We start from the raw sequence: 17,212 nt of genomic DNA, 5'->3' as shown, positions 1-17,212 counted from the left end.
CCCGGGAGGGATAACATTCAGAACCATTGATAACATTCAGAGCCATTCAGAACCACTGATAACATTCATAACCATTCATAACATTGATAACATTCAGAACCATTCATAACCATTGATAACATTCAGAACATTCATAACATTGATAACATTCAGAACCATTCATAACCATTGATAACATTCAGAACATTCATAACATTGATAACATTCAGAACCATTCATAACCATTGATAACATTCAGAACCATTCATTCATGTATGCAGTTAGACCCTCAAAGTCACACCAGGTAGTGTTACCAGATCAGTATGATTGCTACCCAGAGAATACCATGCTTTAGTTCTATCACTATGGACTCCAATGAGGCTTCACTAAGGGTATTTTACAGCCTGGGGCCACAGGGACAGTTTAACCCCTTCGACTGGGCCTTGTTTTGTTATGTGTCTCTCAACAGCTTGTTAAAGGTCTCCCTTGTATAAACACAGTGGATCTAGTCTCTACTCTTTCTCAGAGGATCACTTTGCCTATGTCATGATACCCACAAACACAGTTCTATTCAATCTGGAAGGCTGAACAGATTCCTCGATAGAAATTAAAAGCCGACATTGCAGTCTCTGCTAAAGTGGGAGCATGTCCTTTTAAATGTAATTTCTGCCCTGCTGATTGAATAGAACCCAGTAAGATCAGGTGGGGACAGTCATGTCTGTGTGGTGTCCGTATGTCCACCGTTATGTCCATTACATCTCAAAGGAAACACGTGATGTTAACATACACATACTGTAGTTCTGGGATGGGTTGAAGTAGGAGCGGCAGGACAATAACACTTTTGGTTGACCAGATTCACAGCTTTACACTGTGTTAACAATGACTTTACACAGTGTTAACAATGACTTTACACTGTGTTAACAACGACTTTACACTGTGTTAACAATGACTTTACACTGTGTTAACAATGACTTTACACTGTGTTAACAATGACTTTACACTGTGTTAACAATGACTTTGCACAGTGTTAACAATGACTTTACACTGTGTTAACAATGACTTTGCACTGTGTTAACAATGACTTTACACTGTGTTAACAATGACTTTACACTCTGTTAACAATGACTTTACATTGTGTTAACAATGACTTTACACAGTGTTAACAATGACTTTGCACTGTGTTAACAATGACTTTACACTGTGTTAACAATGACTTTACACTGTGTTAATAATGACTTTACACTGTGTTAACAATGACTTTACACTGTGTTAACAATGACTTTACACTGTGTTAACAATGACTTTACACAGTGTTAACAATGACTTTACACTGTGTTAACAATTACTTTACAATGTGTTAACAATGACTTTACACAGTGTTAACAATGACTTTGCACTGTGTTAACAATGACTTTACACTGTGTTAACAATGACTTTACACTGTGTTAATAATGACTTTACACTGTGTTAACAATGACTTTACACTGTGTTAACAATGACTTTACACTGTGTTAACAATTACTTTACACTGTGTTAACGATGACACTACTCTTGTTGATGCTGCTCCATCTGACGACTTCATCCCCATTCAACTCTTCAGTTTCCACGACTTCCATTCGGGTTGCAGCAGGTATCTGAGGATGTCTTGAAAAGGACAGCGAACAAAATGTCAGACACCAAAAACATTGCTATCTGGTCATGCCGCAAAGCTTGCTGTCAAAATGTGTGTTTAACCAAGCATAACCTTTTAATCAAGCCTACCTCTATCAACAGCCGTGTATCCCACAAACAACGCAAAGTGGCGTGATAATTGAAAACAAGCTTTATCTTCAACCTCAAGGCTTAACCTTTACAGTTTATCCACCTTGCTACCATGGTAACAGACACAAGGCTGTAAACCAATCAAAGCAAGCAATGTCTGACTTTAGACATCCAAGTCTTGTGGGAGTTTATACAGTTCTCACTATAATCGTGTTGCAACAAAGGAAATGTAGGTGTTTTATCTCTTGTTTTATCTCTCCTGTTGCACCAAACATTAGTTTGTTTGTTGGTGATTTCCTGTTGAAAGATGTGGCTGATACAATCAACTACAGAACACATCTGGTTTCAAAATGCTACGTAAAGCTCGTGACAGGATCTGCTAACAATTAGAGGGATGCAGAGGAAAGAAAAGTGGATTTTATTGTCTATTGAGTGTAGACAAATGAATGCAGATTGTATTTGCCCTCGGGTGATTGCCAGGCTACACTGTTCACAGAAACAAATTTCATTAGAGAAGTTCCACAATGGCGCCGTTGCTGCTTGGCTTTATCTCAGCCTGAGGGCATGGTGTCCCACTCGGAAGCTCTCTTGAATACGGATCAGTCACTCAGAACCGGACCAATGCCAATCTCATTCTGATCCCGCCAGTCTTGAGATGGATTTGATTACCAATAGGAAGGGTCTGTAGGTACACTGTACACAGCCTCAAATAAATATAGAGCCCTAGAAGTGGGTGTCTCCCTTCAAGCCAAGTTCAATCAATTCCTTCATTTTAAACTGCCATGAAGCCACATGAGATTGCTTGGAGGAGCTGGGTTCAATTTGGTGCTCAGACAAAGTGATTGCTGTTTTGTTGCTTTGGAAATGATTCTGCTGCCAGTAGAGCACAATTACAATACAGCCATAACAACACCTAAAAATATGAAACTGAATGGCTTTGTGTCTCTGAAGATGTAAAGTAATCAGTAATATTTTGCTGTGTCTAAGGCCTGTCTATTGTGCTTGTGACTTGTTTTTCAGGTATGCGTGTAGCCTATTATCACTTAAATGTAAAAATACATCTATGGAACGTAATAGTACTAATTACCTTGTCCTCAGTGTGTTATGTAGAACTCGAGCAGGTTGTTGTCATCTTTTAACAACACAAAAGCAATTTGAGAGTTATACGTTGCAAATGATCGTGTGTATGATTGTACCGCAACTTAACTTAATTGTTCCTTCACATTCAGTTAATGAAAGAACCAGAAGTAGAAACACCATTCACACCGAAGCAACCACTCCACTAGCTTAGAACAATTAGACACTCTGTCATAGAAGATTTCTCCATTGGTACCATAACTTATCAAGCCTGCGGTAACATAGCAGGCCATCCCCACTGGGGACACACTGGTTGAATCAACGTTGTTTCCACGTCAGTAAAATGAAGTTACGTTGAACCCTACGTGGAATAGACGTTGAATTGACGTTTGTGCCCAGTGGGTTCCTGCCATTGCAATAAGTTGTAGTAGGAGACCTACACTGCCTGCAGAAAGGATTCACACCCCTTGACTTTTTCCACATCTTGTTGTGTTAAAAATGGATTATATAGAGATTGTGTGTCACTGACCTACACACAATACCTCATAATGTCAAAGTGGAATAATGCTTTTAGAAATTGTTACAAACTAATAAAAAATGAAAAGCTGCATCGTCTTGAGTCAATAAGTACTCAATCCCTTTGTTATGGCAAGAAGTACTCAATCCCTTTGTTATGGCAAGAAGTACCCAATCCCTTTGTTATGGCAAGAAGTACTCAATCCCTTTGTTATGGCAAGAAGTACTCAATCCCTTTGTTATGGCAAGAAGTACTCAATCCCTTTGTTATGGCAAGAAGTACTCAATCCCTTTGTTATGGCAAGAAGTACTCAATCCCTTTGTTATGGCAAGAAGTACTCAATCCCTTTGTTATGGCAAGAAGTACTCAATCCCTTTGTTATGGCAAGAAGTACTCAATCCCTTTGTTATGGCAAGAAGTACTCAATCCCTTTGTTATGGCAAGAAGTACTCAATCCCTTTGTTATGGCAAGAAGTACTCAATCCCTTTGTTATGGCAAGAAGTACTCAATCCCTTTGTTATGGCAAGAAGTACTCAATCCCTTTGTTATGGCAAGAAGTACTCAATCCCTTTGTTATGGCAAGAAGTACTCAATCCCTTTGTTATGGCAAGAAGTACTCAATCCCTTTGTTGTGGCAAGAAGTACTCAATCCCTTTGTTATGGCAAGAAGTACTCAATCCCTTTGTTATGGCAAGAAGTACTCAATCCCTTTGTTATGGCAAGAAGTACTCAATCCCTTTGTTATGGCAAGAAGTACTCAATCCCTTTGTTATGGCAAGAAGTACTCAATCCCTTTGTTATGGCAAGTTAAACTGTGCTTAACAAGTCACAAGTTGCATGGACTCACTCTGTGTGCAGTAATATAGTGTTTAATACATTTTAAAAATATGATTACCTCATCTCTGTACCCTACACATACAATTATCTGTAAGGTTCCTCGATCGAGCAGTGAATTTCAAAAACTGATTCAACCACAAAGACCGGGATGTTTTCCAATGGGAGATTTTGCCAATGCCTCGCAAAGAAGGGCACCTATTGGTAGATGAGTGAAAAAAATGAATAAAGGGGTATGAATACTTTCTGAAGGCACTGTACGTTTAGAGAAGAGAAACAGCGCCCCCCACTGGCAAGATTAGTACATTACATGGCAAATGATAATCTCCAAGGTAACAGGAAAGACATCATAATGGGACCCAATGACCATAACCACTGTCTCTCTCTCTCTCTCTAGCTCTCCATCTCTCTCTCACCATCTCTCTCACCATCTCTCTCCATAGCTCTCTCTCGCCATCTCTCTCTCTCCCCTCTTGTGTTCTTGTCTTCTTCCATCAGTTTTCCTAAGGGCCTTTATGTGTTGATATATTGTAGCCTAAAGCATCGCCCCAAGCACTGGTTTTCATCCCTGAGCGTTGCTTTTCACAGTAAATCTGTGAAATCTGTTAAGTCTTTTCAGGGAGATTTGAAGTGAGACTTTAATGGTCTGGTCTGTAGGGTAATATCTTGTCTGACTTTGGGAACTAAGTGATGGTGGGTTGTCATGTAAGGCTATATATAAAAATCACCTTAAACTGTTTTGCAGTAAATTGCCTTTAGGTTTTAGCTCGTAGGATATTGCAGTTTTAAAACGCATAGACAACCTGATTCCTGGTCCCTGAACAGAAACAAGATGGCACTTCTCTGTTTTGTTTCAACGTGTTTGTCCTCATCTCGTTACCACCAGGTAGAGCATCTAGTCTCATGCTGCATTCATATCAAAGTTCTCTAAGGTACAGTATAACAATCAACTAAACCCTTGCACTCGTGGGAATTGGCCTATATGGATAGGTCTACATTGAAATGTTTCTTACAGAATAAATATGGAAAGCATATGCATAACCATGGTAACAATGAAAAGGGAACAGTTTGAAGATTATGGGAACATTAATAGACTAAAGGTGAGGACACAACAGTTCACCTAACACAAGACTGAATCCAAACACTACACTGTTGATTTGATGTGCATTTGACATTTACTGTGCTTTTCACCCATTTCGAGTGTTATATCGAATGTGTGCATCCTTTGAGCGACGTTCTATCGATTCCCGGAGTAATTTGATGTTTTGAAGTGTATCGGAGCTATTCACCGTTCAAGCAGGCAGAAGTACAGCCGGTATGATGAGTTTTACATCCGTCTGCTTCAAGCATGCAGCAGTTTAATATTGGACGTGAGGGGAGCATAATTTTCCAACGAACTGGAACAGAGCCCTAGGCACTAGATTTGGTGAAGGAGATGTTTTGGGATCACACTGAATATCACGGTTCTGTTGTACATATTGTGATGTTTTGTCGACAGCCTAACTCTCGTTAGATTAATTAAATGTCAGCTGATGATTTAGCCTCACGGCCAACAGCTCGACTTCTCCAGCTGATCTGTGCAGTGTAGAATAGATGCACTGTAGAATAAATGCACTGTAGAATAGATGCACTGTAGAATAGATGCACTGTAGAATAGATGCACTGTAGAATAGATGCACTGTAGAATAGATGCACTGTAGAATAGATGCACTGTAGAATAGATGCACTGTAGAATAGATGCACTGTAGAATAGATACATTGTAGAATAGATACACTGTAGAATAGATGCACTGTAGAATAGATGCACTGTAGAATAGATGCACTGTAGAATAGATACATTGTAGAATAGATGCACTGTAGAATAGATGCACTCTTGAATAGATGCACTCTTGAATAGATGCACTGTAGAATAGATGCACTGTAGAATAGATACATTGTAGAATAGATGCACTGTAGAATAGATGCACTCTTGAATAGATGCACTCTTGAATAGATGCGCTGTAGAATAGATGCACTGTAGAATAGATACACTGTAGAATAGATGCACTGTAGAATAGATGCACTGTAGAATAGATGCACTGTAGAATAGATACACTGTAGAATAGATACACTGTAGAATAGATACACTGTAGAATAGATGCACTGTAGAATAGATGCACTGTAGAATAGATGCACTGTAGAATAGATGCACTGTAGAATAGATGCACTGTAGAATAGATGCACTGTAGAATAGATGCACTGTAGAATAGATGCGCTGTAGAATAGATGCACTGTGTCAGCAGGTTTCAATAGTTCAATGGTGTCAAGATGAATGAACATACAGTACTGTTCTTAGATACGGTACAACAACCTCAATATGATGCAGTATCATTTCTGTCTTGGCTGTGAAGTCTGCAGTATGAAAAACACAAGGGAAGCAACATACATTATTGTTTAGGAGAAGTTCTCTACAGGTCTGATCTATTAATTGGTATTACGGTTCCATTTCCACATAGTTCAAATGCTTAACAATTTAGTTATTGTGGTGATTCATTCTTGAATTGTGGTGGAAATGCTGTCCTTTGACTTTGGCACCATGTAAAAACAATTACAAATGTCAAAAACATGACAAAAACTAAATGTTCAGTTTTATTTAACTATTGTTTAATAACAAAACATGTGTACATCCTTTACACTGCAACACATCTATTTGTATGTATTGTAGAAACTACTGGGGGCCAGAACAGTGTCTTGTGCCACTGGTGATGTGTAGTGACATGGTTTTGGGATTTAGAGCCAGAGGCAGCCGCTACTCTTCCTGAGGTCCAAACAGGCTTAAAGCAATTACATCACAACGAAACACAACAGCAACCTACATCCTCAATAAAAACAATACATAATACGAAGGTATTCATCTAATGTGAGCCAGAGGTGTCAGGGAGGGACAGAAGGATCGGTTAGTGATACACCAAAACACATTCCTGGTGTTGTAGTAAGGACAACACTGTAGAAAAGCCCTGTCCAAATACGTCCTGTTGAACATTTTCCACAACTTGTAAGCTGCCACAACCAGCTCTTTACAACAATCCTTAAATGGGCAGTCAGCAGGTCCTACATCAATGTTTGGATAAATACATTCATTTTATGTACCCATTGATTCTTGAAAAACAGAACCTATAAATGCCTCATGCGCTTAGTTCAACTGTTACACCCCATCAAAACCCAACAATGAAAATGTAAACAAACACTGTAGCCTCAACTTGGTTAAAACTATAATTTTGATATCATAGATGGTCAGTCCTTTCATCCATAGCTCTGTCTATAGGTGGTTACATTTCTCCATCCATATTTTTTTCAACTGCTGATTGCCCCTTTAACAATTTGGACTGACCAACCAGAACAAATCCATGCTTAGGAGAGAATAGACAAACAGGGCCTTCAGAAAGTATTCAGACCCCTTGACTTTTTTCACATGTTGTTACATTACAGCCTCATTGTAAAATTGATTCAATTATTTTTTCCCCTCATCAATCTACACACAATACCCCACAATGACAAAGCAAAAACAGATTTTTATAATTTTTTCACATCCATTAAAAATAAAAAAACAGAAATACCTTATTTACATAAGAATTCAGATATTTTGGTATGAGACTCGAAATTGAGCTCAGGTGCATCCTGTTTCCATTGATCATCCTTGAGATGTTTCTACAACTTGATTGGAGTCCATCTGTGGTAAATTCAATTGATTGGATATGATTTGGAAAGGCACACACCTGTCTATATAAGGTCAAACAGTTGACAGTGCATGTCAGAGCAAAAACCAAGCCATGAGGTTGAAGGAATTGTCCGTAGAGCGGCGAGACGACAGGATTGAGTCGAGGCACAGATCTGGGGAAGGGTACCAAAACATTTCTGCACCACTGAAGGTCCACAAGAACACAATGGCCTCCAGCATTCTTAAATGGAAGAAGTTTGGAACCACCAAGACTCTTCCAAGAGCTGGCCACCCGGGCCAAACTGAGCAATCGGTTATAGGTTTGATGAACTCCTCAGGACGTTCCCTCACACCGTATTATAGACAGACCTTGATTTTCATCTCAAGAAAGCTTTTGATGTTTTTTTTCTCTCTGTCCATCCTTGTAGCCACATTCAAAGGGGAAGAAAGAGAACATTAGTGGTTGGTATTCTGCAAATACACTTCAATAATGAACACATAGGCCCGCTCAATACATTCTGGAAACAGAACTAACTGTAATTCTCTTGGACGATCACTAGATGTCACCTCATCTTTAAAATAGAATATCCGTATCTGTGTTCCCTTTTTAGCATGCATTTATACATGTTATGTTGGGGTGTTGTTTGTGAATGGAAATAGAAGAAACAAATGCAGTTCTGTCCAGCTGATATGTCATCAGAGCTGATAGCCTAGTGGTTAGAGTGTTGGACTAGTAACCGGAAGGTTGCAAGAACAAATCCCCAAGCTGGAAAAGTAAAAAAAATCAGTCGTTCTGTTCCTGAACAGACAGTTAACCCACTGTTCCTAAACTGTCTTTGAAAATAGGAAATTGTTCTGAACTGACTTGCCTAGTTAAATAAAGGTCAAATATATATTTTTTTAAATGTCATCAGAGCAGATACTGTATGTCATAAGAGCAGATTGGCCATAAGAGCAGATATGTCATAAGAGCAGATACTGTATGTCATAAGAGCAGATTGGCCATAAGAGCAGATATGTCATAAGGCCACTAGCAGCAGAACTTTCATGACGGTATCAGCATATGGAGGATGATAAATGCCAGTTCGACAATGAAATACTTAAATGCTAAGTAGGAATGTGAATATGATAAAGGTGTTTATATTTTAATATTATTTTGCATGATGCCATAATTAAATAACAAGGTTAAAATTATTATGAAAATAGTTAATTGGAAAGGGTTAACAGAAATTCTAAATGAAAATGGTAAATCATGAATGGAAAACGCAAAATGGTAAACAGAAAATCTTACATGCAAAGTGAAATTGAAAGTGTCTGTTTTTATTTCCTAACTACCCAATGTAGTATTTCCTGTTTTTCATTTTCCATTTAAATTTTCAAAAACATATGTAAATTGATTCCTGGAGGCGTGAACCAGGAGAGCAACACCACACCCACATGTAGTAGTAGTACATCCTAGCCGTGTCAGCCTCTCTGTCACGTAATGTTAGACTGGAGAAACCAACAGGTTAGAAACCCAGATCTTCTGCGCACCAAAAAATAGTTGGCCTGCTAAGCTGAAGCCTAGGCATTGACTCAGGGGGCCAATGCAACTCTTCAGATCTTAGACAAGGTTAGACCTATTCATCATGCATGTGTGATCGCTGAACCACCTCAGTTACAATTCACCATCCTTTGACCTCCTTACAGAGATCCATCTGAGCCACAGCACAAATGACTGCCAGGGTTTGAACAAGGGTGTTCTGAACATCAGAACATTATTTCACTTTTATTTAACCAGGTAGGCTAGTTGAGAACAAGTTCTCATTTACAACTGCAACCTGGCCAAGATAAAGCACAGCAGTTCGACACATACAACAACACAGAGTTACACATGAAATAAACAAATATACAGTCAATAACACAGCAGCAAAAAAAAGTGTATATACAGTGTGTGCAAATGAGGTAAGATAAGGGAGGTAAGGCAAAAAATAGACCATGGTGGCGAAGTAATTACAATATAGCAATTAGACACTGGAATGGTAGATGTGCAAAAGATGAACGTGCAAGTAGAGACACTGGGGTGCAAAGGAGCAAGATAAATAAATAAATAAATACAGTATGGGGATGAGGTAGTTGGATGGGCTGTTTACAGATGGGCTATGTACAGGTGCAATGATCTGTGAGCTGCTCTGACAGCTGGTGCTTAAAGCTAGTGAGGGATGTATGGGTCTCCAGCTTCAGTTATTTTTGCAGGTCAATCCAGTCATTGGCAGCAGAGAATTGGAAGGAAAGGCGGTCAAAGGAGGAATTGGCTTTTTGGGGTGACCCGTGAGATATACCTGCTGGAGCGCGTGCTACGGGTGGGTGCTGCTATGGTGATCAGTGAGCTGAGATAAGACGGGGCTTCACCTAGCAGAGATTTGTAGATAACCTGTAGCCAGTGGGTTTGGCGACGAGTATGAAGCGATTGCCAGCCAACGAGAGCATACAGGTCTCAGTGGTGGGTGATATATGGGGCTTTGGTGACAAAACGGATGGCACTGTGATAGACTGCATCCAATTTGTTGAGTAGAGTGTTGGAGGCTATTTTATAGATGACATCGCCGAAGTCGAGGATCGGTAGGATGGTGATATGTACTAGGGTATGTTTGGCAGCATGAGTGAAGGATGCTTTGTTGCAAAATAGGAAGCCGATTCTAGATTTAATTTTGGATTGGAGATGCTTAATGTGAGTCTGGAAGGACAGTTTACAGTCTAGCCAGTCACCTAGATATTTGTAGTTGTCCACATATTCTAAGTCAGAACCATCCAGAGTAGTGATGCTGGACGGGCGGGCAGGTGCGGGCAGTGATCGGTTGAAGAGCATGCATTTAATTTGACTTGTATTTAAGAGCAATTGGAGGCCACGGAAGGAGAGTTTTATGGCATTGAAGCTCGTCCGGAGGTTAGTTAACACAGTGTCCAAAGAAGGGCCAGAAGTATACAGAATGGTGTCATCTGCGTAGAGGTGGATCAGAGAATCACGACATCATTGATGTATACAGAGAAGAGAGTGTGCCCGAGAATTGAACCCTGTGGCACCCCCATTGAGACTGCAAGAGGTCCGGACAACAGGCCCTCCGATTTGACACACTGAACTCTATCGGAGAAGTAGTTGGTGAACCAGGTGAGGCAATCATTTGAGAAACCAAGACTATTGAGTCTGCCAATAAGAATGTGGTGATTGACAGAGTCGAAAGCCTTGGCCAGGTCGATGAATACGGCTGCACAGTAATCTCTTATCGATGGCGGTTATGATATCATTTAGGACCTTGAGCGTGGCTGAGATGCACCCATGACCAGCTCAGAAACCAGATTGCATAGCGGAGAAGGTACGGTGGGATTCGAAATGGTCGGTGATCTGTTTGTTGACTTGGCTTTCGAAGACCTTAGAAAGGCAGGGTAGGATAGATATAGGTCTGTAGAAATTTGGGTCTAGAGTGTCTCCCCCTTTGAAGAGGGGGATGACCGCAGGCTAGTAATAGGGGTTGCAACATTTTCGGGAGATTATCCTGCTAAGCCAAAGCCTGTAGTGAATGCAACTCTTCAGGTATCAGGCAATGTTACTCATCATAGCTTAATCAGGTAATATTAATGACAGAGAATTGGTTTTATAGAATAGCATGTCATATCACTTAATCCGGCATCGCCAAAGACACGACAATGAGCAGAATTAAAAGATTCCAGACATTATCCATACGCACAATGTAAAATGTCAAATTTGTTTACATCCCTGTTAGCAAGCATTTCTTCTTTGCCAAGATAATCCATCCACCCTACAGGTGTGGCATATCAAGAAGTTGACTAAACAGGATGATCATTACACAGGTGCACCTTGTGCTGGGTACAATAAAAGGCCACTCTGAAATGTGTTGTTTTGTCACACAACACAATGCCACAGATGTCTCAAGTTTTGAGGGAGCATGCAATTGGCATGCTGACTGCAGAAATGTCCACCAGAGCTTTTGCCAGTGAATTGAATGTTAAATTCTCTATCATAAGGCATCGTTGATTTCGAGAATTTGGCAGTACGTCCAACCGACCTCACAACCACAGACCATGTATGCCCAGGACCTCCACATCCGGCTTCTTCACCTATGGGATCATCTGAGACCATACACCCGGACAGCTGATGAAACTGAGGAGTATTTCTGTTTGTAATAAAGCCCTTTTGTGGGGAAAAACTGGGCCTGGCTCCCCAGTGGGTGGGCTTGGCTCCCAAGTGGGTGGGCCTATGCCCTTCCAGGCTTACCCATAGCTGTGCCCCTGCCCAGTCATGTGAAATCCATAGATTAGTGCCTAATGAATTCATTTTAGTTTCCTCATATGAACTGTAACTCAGTAACATTGTTGAAATTGTTGCATGTTGCATTTATATTTTTGGTGTTGTTCTGGTGTACAGAACAGCAGGTTCCAACCCTGTCATTACACTAGTCTAAAATCAATGCGCAGAGAACCTGACATGTCTAGGATGTATGGTGGTGCATGGTGGTGTTGTGTTGCTGTCCTGGTTCATGCCTCCAGGAAGAATTTTGCATACATTAAACACATTTAAAAAATCCTAAATTAGGCAGTTGGTAAATGAAGACAGGCACTTTCCATTTCACTTTGCACATTGCATTTGTCATTTTCTGTGTACCATTACCTGCTTACCATTTTCTGTTTATCATTTACCATTTTCATTTAACACTTCCCTTTTCCATTTTTCAATGAACCATTTTCAGTTTTAATTTTTAAATAAGTTTATTGTGGCAGAAATAATGCCAACTAATATGAAAATATAATTCTGTTTATCATTTTCACATTCCAATTTAGCATTTCATTTTCAAAGTGGCACTGATTATCCTCCACATCAGCATTAGTTGTCAGAGAAAAATCCAATCAACTGCGTTACTGAAAGAAATCAGAAAACATTTAGAAACACTTCAGATGTCATGTTTTAATAGCCTGGACATTTACTTTTACATTTCCCCATTTGAAGTAACATGTAGGCATCATTTGACGAGCAAAAGTGCTGTGCGTAAAGTTTGGCCACCGTAGCTATCGTCAACATTGTTGCGCGCGTAAATTGTATAACTAGTCAGGTAGAAAAATGTCTCCGGTATAGTGACAATGGTTTACTTTATTGCACTTTTGCGAAAGCCAACAGCAAGTCTGTCACTGCAGCGCAATCATATCGAGAGACCAGACAGACCCCTCTCTTGTCAAACATATTTAGTAGGAGGGGCGGCGGCTGCGGCTTTATCTAGGTCCCAGTCCCACTGCTGCCTCCTCCTCTGCTCACATCTCTTCCAGCCTTCACACTTCAGCGAGGAAGACTATGGAGGATGATCATTGATGTTTGATATTTGTATGAATTAAAATACATCCGGAGTTCAGCGGGTCTATGCCAGACACTTCTATTGAACGCAATGATGGGTCCATGGAACGCTCTCCTCTACATTGCAGTCACTGTCTGCCTATTGAAGGGTAAGGAGTAATGCATGTATTTTAATTGTATTGTTACGTGCGTCCTACATGTTCGTTAGATGTGTTATTGGTGTTCAGTGCTGCTTTCAAATCAAGTTGTTGGTCAACGTCAGTTGTGCACATGTACATACATGCATTTTGACAGTTACTGTGCTGAACATACTGTTTCACTCCTTGTTTCCAATGCATGTATCCTAGCAACCACTGCCTGATCCTAATCTATCCATGTATTACTACTGTCTATTCACATGTTGAATCCCAGAACTTGTTCAACAGGCTTGATTCAGGCTGCTACTCAAAATCTGACATAAAAAGTTTTAAATTATTAAATCATATGACAGCTTGTAAATAGAATATACATGTTGAATGTTGAAATATATATGAGTATACATATACAATATATGCTGTATTTACATCAGCAATATCACTATGCAGATGGCTTTGGCAGGCACAAAGAGAATGAACAATGACTTACGTGCCATGCATTTACATGTAGTTATGATTAGTAAGCCTAGTTCGTTTTTCCCCATTAGAACTGTTATGAAAGCATGCACTCCATATAACAAGGTGTGGACATAATATGCATATTCAAGAAATAAATGAGGCAACAATCTATTGTGAGAAAATTATGAGGAACAACCTTTATTTGGACAGATATGATATGCACCTTAACTTATATATGGTATACACCTCAACTTCGATATGATATACATCTCAACTTAGATGTGATATACACCTTAACTTTGATATGGTATACACCTCAACTTAGATATGATATACACCTCAACTTAGATATGATATACACCTTAACTTCGATATGATATACATCTCAACTTTTAGATATGATATACACCTTAACTTAGATATGATATACACCTTAACTTAGATATGGTATATACTTCAACTTAGATATGGTATACACTTCAACTTAGATATGGTATACACCTCAACTTAGATATGGTATACACTTCAACTTATATATGGTATACACCTCAATTTATAATCACACATAATAATAAGGAGATTAAGACCAATGACAATCTTAAGTCATAGGTCAATGAAATGGGCATTGTGACAAATATTACATCAGTATTGGCAAAGCATCATATTCATTTGTTTTCCAAGGTGAAGTTTCCCATTGAGTGCTGCATTGTCATGGATGGTCACACTCCCATGTGGCTTGAAGCTCTTGTTTAAGACAAAGCTGTCACAAGATGTCATGACATTACATCCTGAGTAACAGTATTACCCACTCCCCTTCCTGCCTGTGCTTACTCTGAAAGCATATGTACTCTGTCTTTCCTTGTTCATGTTTGTTTATCAGTCACATATACAGTGCATTCGGAAAGTATTCAGACCCCTTGACTTTTTCTACATTTTGTTACGTTACAGCCTTATTCTAAAATTAATTAAATAGTTCGTTTTTTTCTCACACAATACCCCATAATGACAAAGCAAAAACAGGTTTTTAGAATTAAATATCACATTTACATAAGTATTAAGACCCTTTACTTAGTACTTTGTTCAAGCACCTTCGGCAGCGATTACAGCCACAAGTCTACCACAAGTCTTCTTGGGTAAGCTTGGCACACCTGTATTTGGGGATTTTCTCCCATTCTTCTCTGCAGATCCCCTCAAGCTCTGTCAGGTTGGATGGGGTGCATTGCTGCACAGCTAGTTTTAGGTCTCTCCAGAGATGTTTGATCGGGTTCAAGTCCGGACTCTAGCTGGGCCACTCAAAAACATTCAAATACTTTTGCAGAGGCGCTGAAAAACAACCCCACAGCATGATGCTGCCACCACCATGCTTCACCGTAGGGATGGTGACAGGTTTCCTACAGACATAACGCTTGGCATTCAGGCCAAAGAATTCCATTTTGGTTTCATCAGACCAGAGAATCTTCTTTCTCATGAGAGTCTTTAGGTGGCTTTGGAAACCTCCAAGGGGGCTGTAATGTGCCTTTTACTGAGGAGTGGCTTCCTTCTGGCTTCTCTACCATAAAGGCCTGATTGGTGGAGTGCTGCAGAGATGGTTGTCCTTCTGGAAGGTTCTCCCATCTCCACAGAGGAACTCTGAAGCTCTGTCAAACCATCTGCTACTTGGTCACCTCTCTGATCAATCCCCTTATCCCCAGATTGCTCAGTTTGGCCGGGTGGCCAGCTCTAGGAATAGTCTTGGTGGTTCCACACTTCTTCCATTTAAGACTGATGGTGGCCACTGTGTTCTTGGGGACCTTCAATGCAGCAGATCTGTGCCTCGACACATTTCTGTCTCTGAGCTCTACAGACAATTCCTTCACCCTCATGGCTTGGTTTTTGCTCTGACATGCACTGTCGACTGTGGGACCTTTATATAGACAGGTGTGTGCCTTTCCAAATTATGTCCATTCAATTGAATTTAACACAGGTGGACTCCAATCAAGTTATAAAAAAGCAATATATAGGGTGATCAATGGAAACAGGATGCACCTGAGCTTAATTTAGAGTTTCATAGCAAAGGATCGGAATACTTATCTAAATAAGGTATTTCTGTTCTTTATTTTTAATACTTTTGCAAAAATGTCTAAAAACCTGATTTGTCATTATGGGGTTTTGTGTGCAGATTGATGAGGGAAAAATATTATTTAATACATTTCTGAATACGGCTGTAACGTAACTAAATGTGGAAAAAGGGAAGGGGTCTGAATACACTCCGAATGCATTGTATCCATGGAGTACACAGTGCAATGAAATGCTCACTTGCAGGTCCACATCTCATCAGGTTCACCTCTCGTCAGGTTCACCTCTCGTCAGGTCCACATCTCAACAGGTTCACCTCTCGTCAGGTTCACCTCTCGTCAGGTTCACCTCTCGTCAGGTCCACATCTCGTCAGGTCCACCTCTCGTCAGGTCCACCTCTCGTCAGGTCCACCTCTCGTCAGGTCCACCTCTCGTCAGGTTCACCTCTCGTCAGGTCCACATCTCGTCAGGTCCACCTCTCGTCAGGTTCAGCTCTCGTCAGGTCCACATCTCGTCAGGTCCACATCTCGTCAGGTTCACCTCTCGTCAGGTTCAGCTCTCGTCAGGTTCACCTCTCGTCAGGTTCAGCTCTCGTCAGGTTCACCTCTCGTCAGGTTCAGCTCTCGTCAGGTTCACCTCTCGTCAGGTTCAGCTCTCGTCAAGTTCAGCTCTCGTCAGGTTCAGCTCTCGTCAGGTTCACCTCTCGTCAGGTTCAGCTCTCGTCAGGTTCACCTCTCGTCAGGTTCAGCTCTCGTCAGGTTCACCTCTCGTCAGGTTCACCTCTCGTCAGGTTCAGCTCTCGTCAGGTTCACCTCTCGTCAGGTCCACATCTCGTCAGGTTCACCTCTCGTCAGGTTCACCTCTCGTCAGGTTCACCTCTCAACAGGTTCACCTCTCGTCAGGTTCACCTCTCGTCAGGTTCACCTCTCGTCAGGTTCACCTCTCGTCAGGTTCACCTCTCGTCAGGTCCACATCTCGTCAGGTCCACCTCTCGTCAGGTCCACCTCTCGTCAGGTCCACCTCTCGTCAGGTCCACATCTCGTCAGGTCCACATCTCGTCAGGTCCACCTCTCGTCAGGTTCACCTCTCGTCAGGTTCACCTCTCGTCAGGTTCACCTCTCGTCAGGTTCACCTCTCAACAGGTTCACCTCTCGTCAGGTTCACCTCTCGTCAGGTTCACCTCTCAACAGGTCCACATCTCGTCAGGTTCACCTCTCGTCAGGTTCACCTCTCGTCAGGTCCACATCTCGTCAGGTTCACCTCTCGTCAGGTTCACCTCTCGTCAGGTTCACCTCTCGTCAGGTCCACATCTCGTCAGGTTCACCTCTCGTCAGGTTCACCTCTCGTCAGGTTCACC

General features: G+C 40.9%; 1 protein-coding gene across 2 annotated transcripts in view; it reads left to right on the top strand.

Moving 5' to 3' along the window:
* Positions 1-17,212, top strand: part of LOC110506946 (neuronal acetylcholine receptor subunit alpha-7) — an 82,513-nt gene that overhangs the window by 31,904 nt on the left and 33,397 nt on the right. Inside the window, exon 1 of one of the 2 annotated variants that reach the window (XM_036981384.2) lies at positions 12,936-13,356. The exons of the other annotated variant lie outside the window; for it this stretch is intronic. Coding sequence (XP_036837279.1) covers positions 13,299-13,356 — 58 coding nt within the window. The 5' untranslated portion in view covers positions 12,936-13,298. Of the gene's footprint in view, positions 1-12,935; positions 13,357-17,212 lie in introns of those variants that run through there. 2 annotated transcript variants of the gene reach the window in all.

This window comes from Oncorhynchus mykiss, chromosome 26 (assembly GCF_057628025.1).
Source record: "Oncorhynchus mykiss isolate SJ-2025 chromosome 26, ASM5762802v1, whole genome shotgun sequence".
NCBI lineage: Eukaryota > Metazoa > Chordata > Actinopteri > Salmoniformes > Salmonidae > Oncorhynchus > Oncorhynchus mykiss.
The sequence above is the reverse complement of the archived record's forward strand: the minus strand, read 5'-3'. Positions and strand labels throughout refer to the sequence as shown.